At 47.8% G+C, this 1,435-nt stretch overlaps 1 protein-coding gene across 1 annotated transcript in view; it reads right to left on the bottom strand.

Moving 5' to 3' along the window:
* The window catches only part of Znf236 (zinc finger protein 236), a 123,773-nt gene that overhangs the window by 41,325 nt on the left and 81,013 nt on the right, over positions 1-1,435 (bottom strand). The window contains exon 16 of the mRNA XM_017802605.2: positions 123-483. Coding sequence (XP_017658094.1) covers positions 123-483 — 361 coding nt within the window. The remainder of the gene's footprint in view (positions 1-122; positions 484-1,435) is intronic.

Below are 1,435 nucleotides of genomic sequence, written 5' to 3'. Positions count from 1 at the left end.
ATATGGTAGAGTGCTGATTTAGCTAACACAAGGCCCTAGGCATTATCCCCAGCAACATGTACACATGTGTGCGCAAACACACACACACACACACACACACACACACACACACACACACACACACAGATATACACAGAGACACAATCATCCCAACAGAGACTATACTGAGTGTGAAGATTGTTAGACTTTGCTAAGATTATCAGAAAAGCTAAACCTCCTGAAATATTACCTTCATCGGCTTCCAAAGGCTGATCTGCCAACTGCTGCCCAAGCGCTGAATCTTCTGTGCCCACCACATGCTGTGGCCCCAGTTCCAGTATGGCTTCAGGGTCTGCCGCAACTGTCTCTGAGGTCTGCTGCAGCTCTGCACTCTCAATCTCCACAGGCATGGGAGCTGATACTTGCACGCTCTGCTGGTCCACAGTGCTGTCATCCATGGAGGTGGCCTGCTGATGCTGCTGAAGCTGCTGGGCCAGTTCATATCTTCAGGAAAAGCAGTGACCATTCACAGTTAGACACTACCAATAGTGCAGATACAACCACAAAAGCTGTCATTCATTACAAGTAACATTCTTATTGTTCAATTGGTAATACTGTTAAAAATCAAATACTTTGTCATTCTGAAGAGAACGGTGTTGCCGTGAGTACTGTCAGAGGTCACAGGAAATGAAAGAAGAAGGGACGGGAAGTACACACAAGAATTTCTTAAACTACAAATGGCAGCATGGTGCCATACAGCTCTAACTCCAGCCCTGAGGAGGCTGAGGCAGGAGAACTGCTATGAGTTCAAGGCCTTCCTGGGAATCACAGTGAAACCCTATCTCAAAACACCAAAAAGGAAAAAAAAAAAAAAAATCTGCTGACTCTCAATCCATCAGCCGGGCGTCGTGCCACACATCTTTTAATCCCAGCCCTCAAGAGGCAGAAGCAGGCAGTTCTGTGAGATGGAGGCCAGCCTGGTCCACCACAAAAGTCATGTGCTGAAGACCTGGTTCCCACTGCAGCAGTACTCAGAAATGAGGCTTTGAAGAAATGACTAGATCACGTAGTCTCTGATTTCATCAATCTATCAACTCTCTTGATGAATTCCTAACATGAAGGCATTTGGGAGAGGAGGTAGACCATAGGAAGTGGGCCTCAGTGGAGGAAGCATGCCTTTGAAGAGCATCACTTGTCCCTTTATGACCCTTCTCTCCCCTTTTTCTTTGCCTCCTGGCCCCGAGGTGAGCAGCCTATGTCACACATTTCCACTGCCATGATGTGCTGCCTCAGTAATGGCACCAGCTGACTACAGACTGAAGCCTCTGAATTTGTGAGACAAGATCTTTTATCCTTTAAACTGTTTCTCTCACCGGGCATGGTGGTGCACGCCCTTGATCCCAGCACTTGGGAGGCAGAGGCAGGCGGATCTCTGTGAGTTCGAGGCCAGCCTAGT

Source organism: Nannospalax galili, unplaced genomic scaffold (assembly GCF_000622305.1).
Source record: "Nannospalax galili isolate Female #2095 unplaced genomic scaffold, S.galili_v1.0 scaffold243, whole genome shotgun sequence".
NCBI classification, from domain to species: Eukaryota; Metazoa; Chordata; class Mammalia; order Rodentia; family Spalacidae; genus Nannospalax; species Nannospalax galili.
This window is presented reverse-complemented; position numbering and strand designations above follow the sequence as displayed.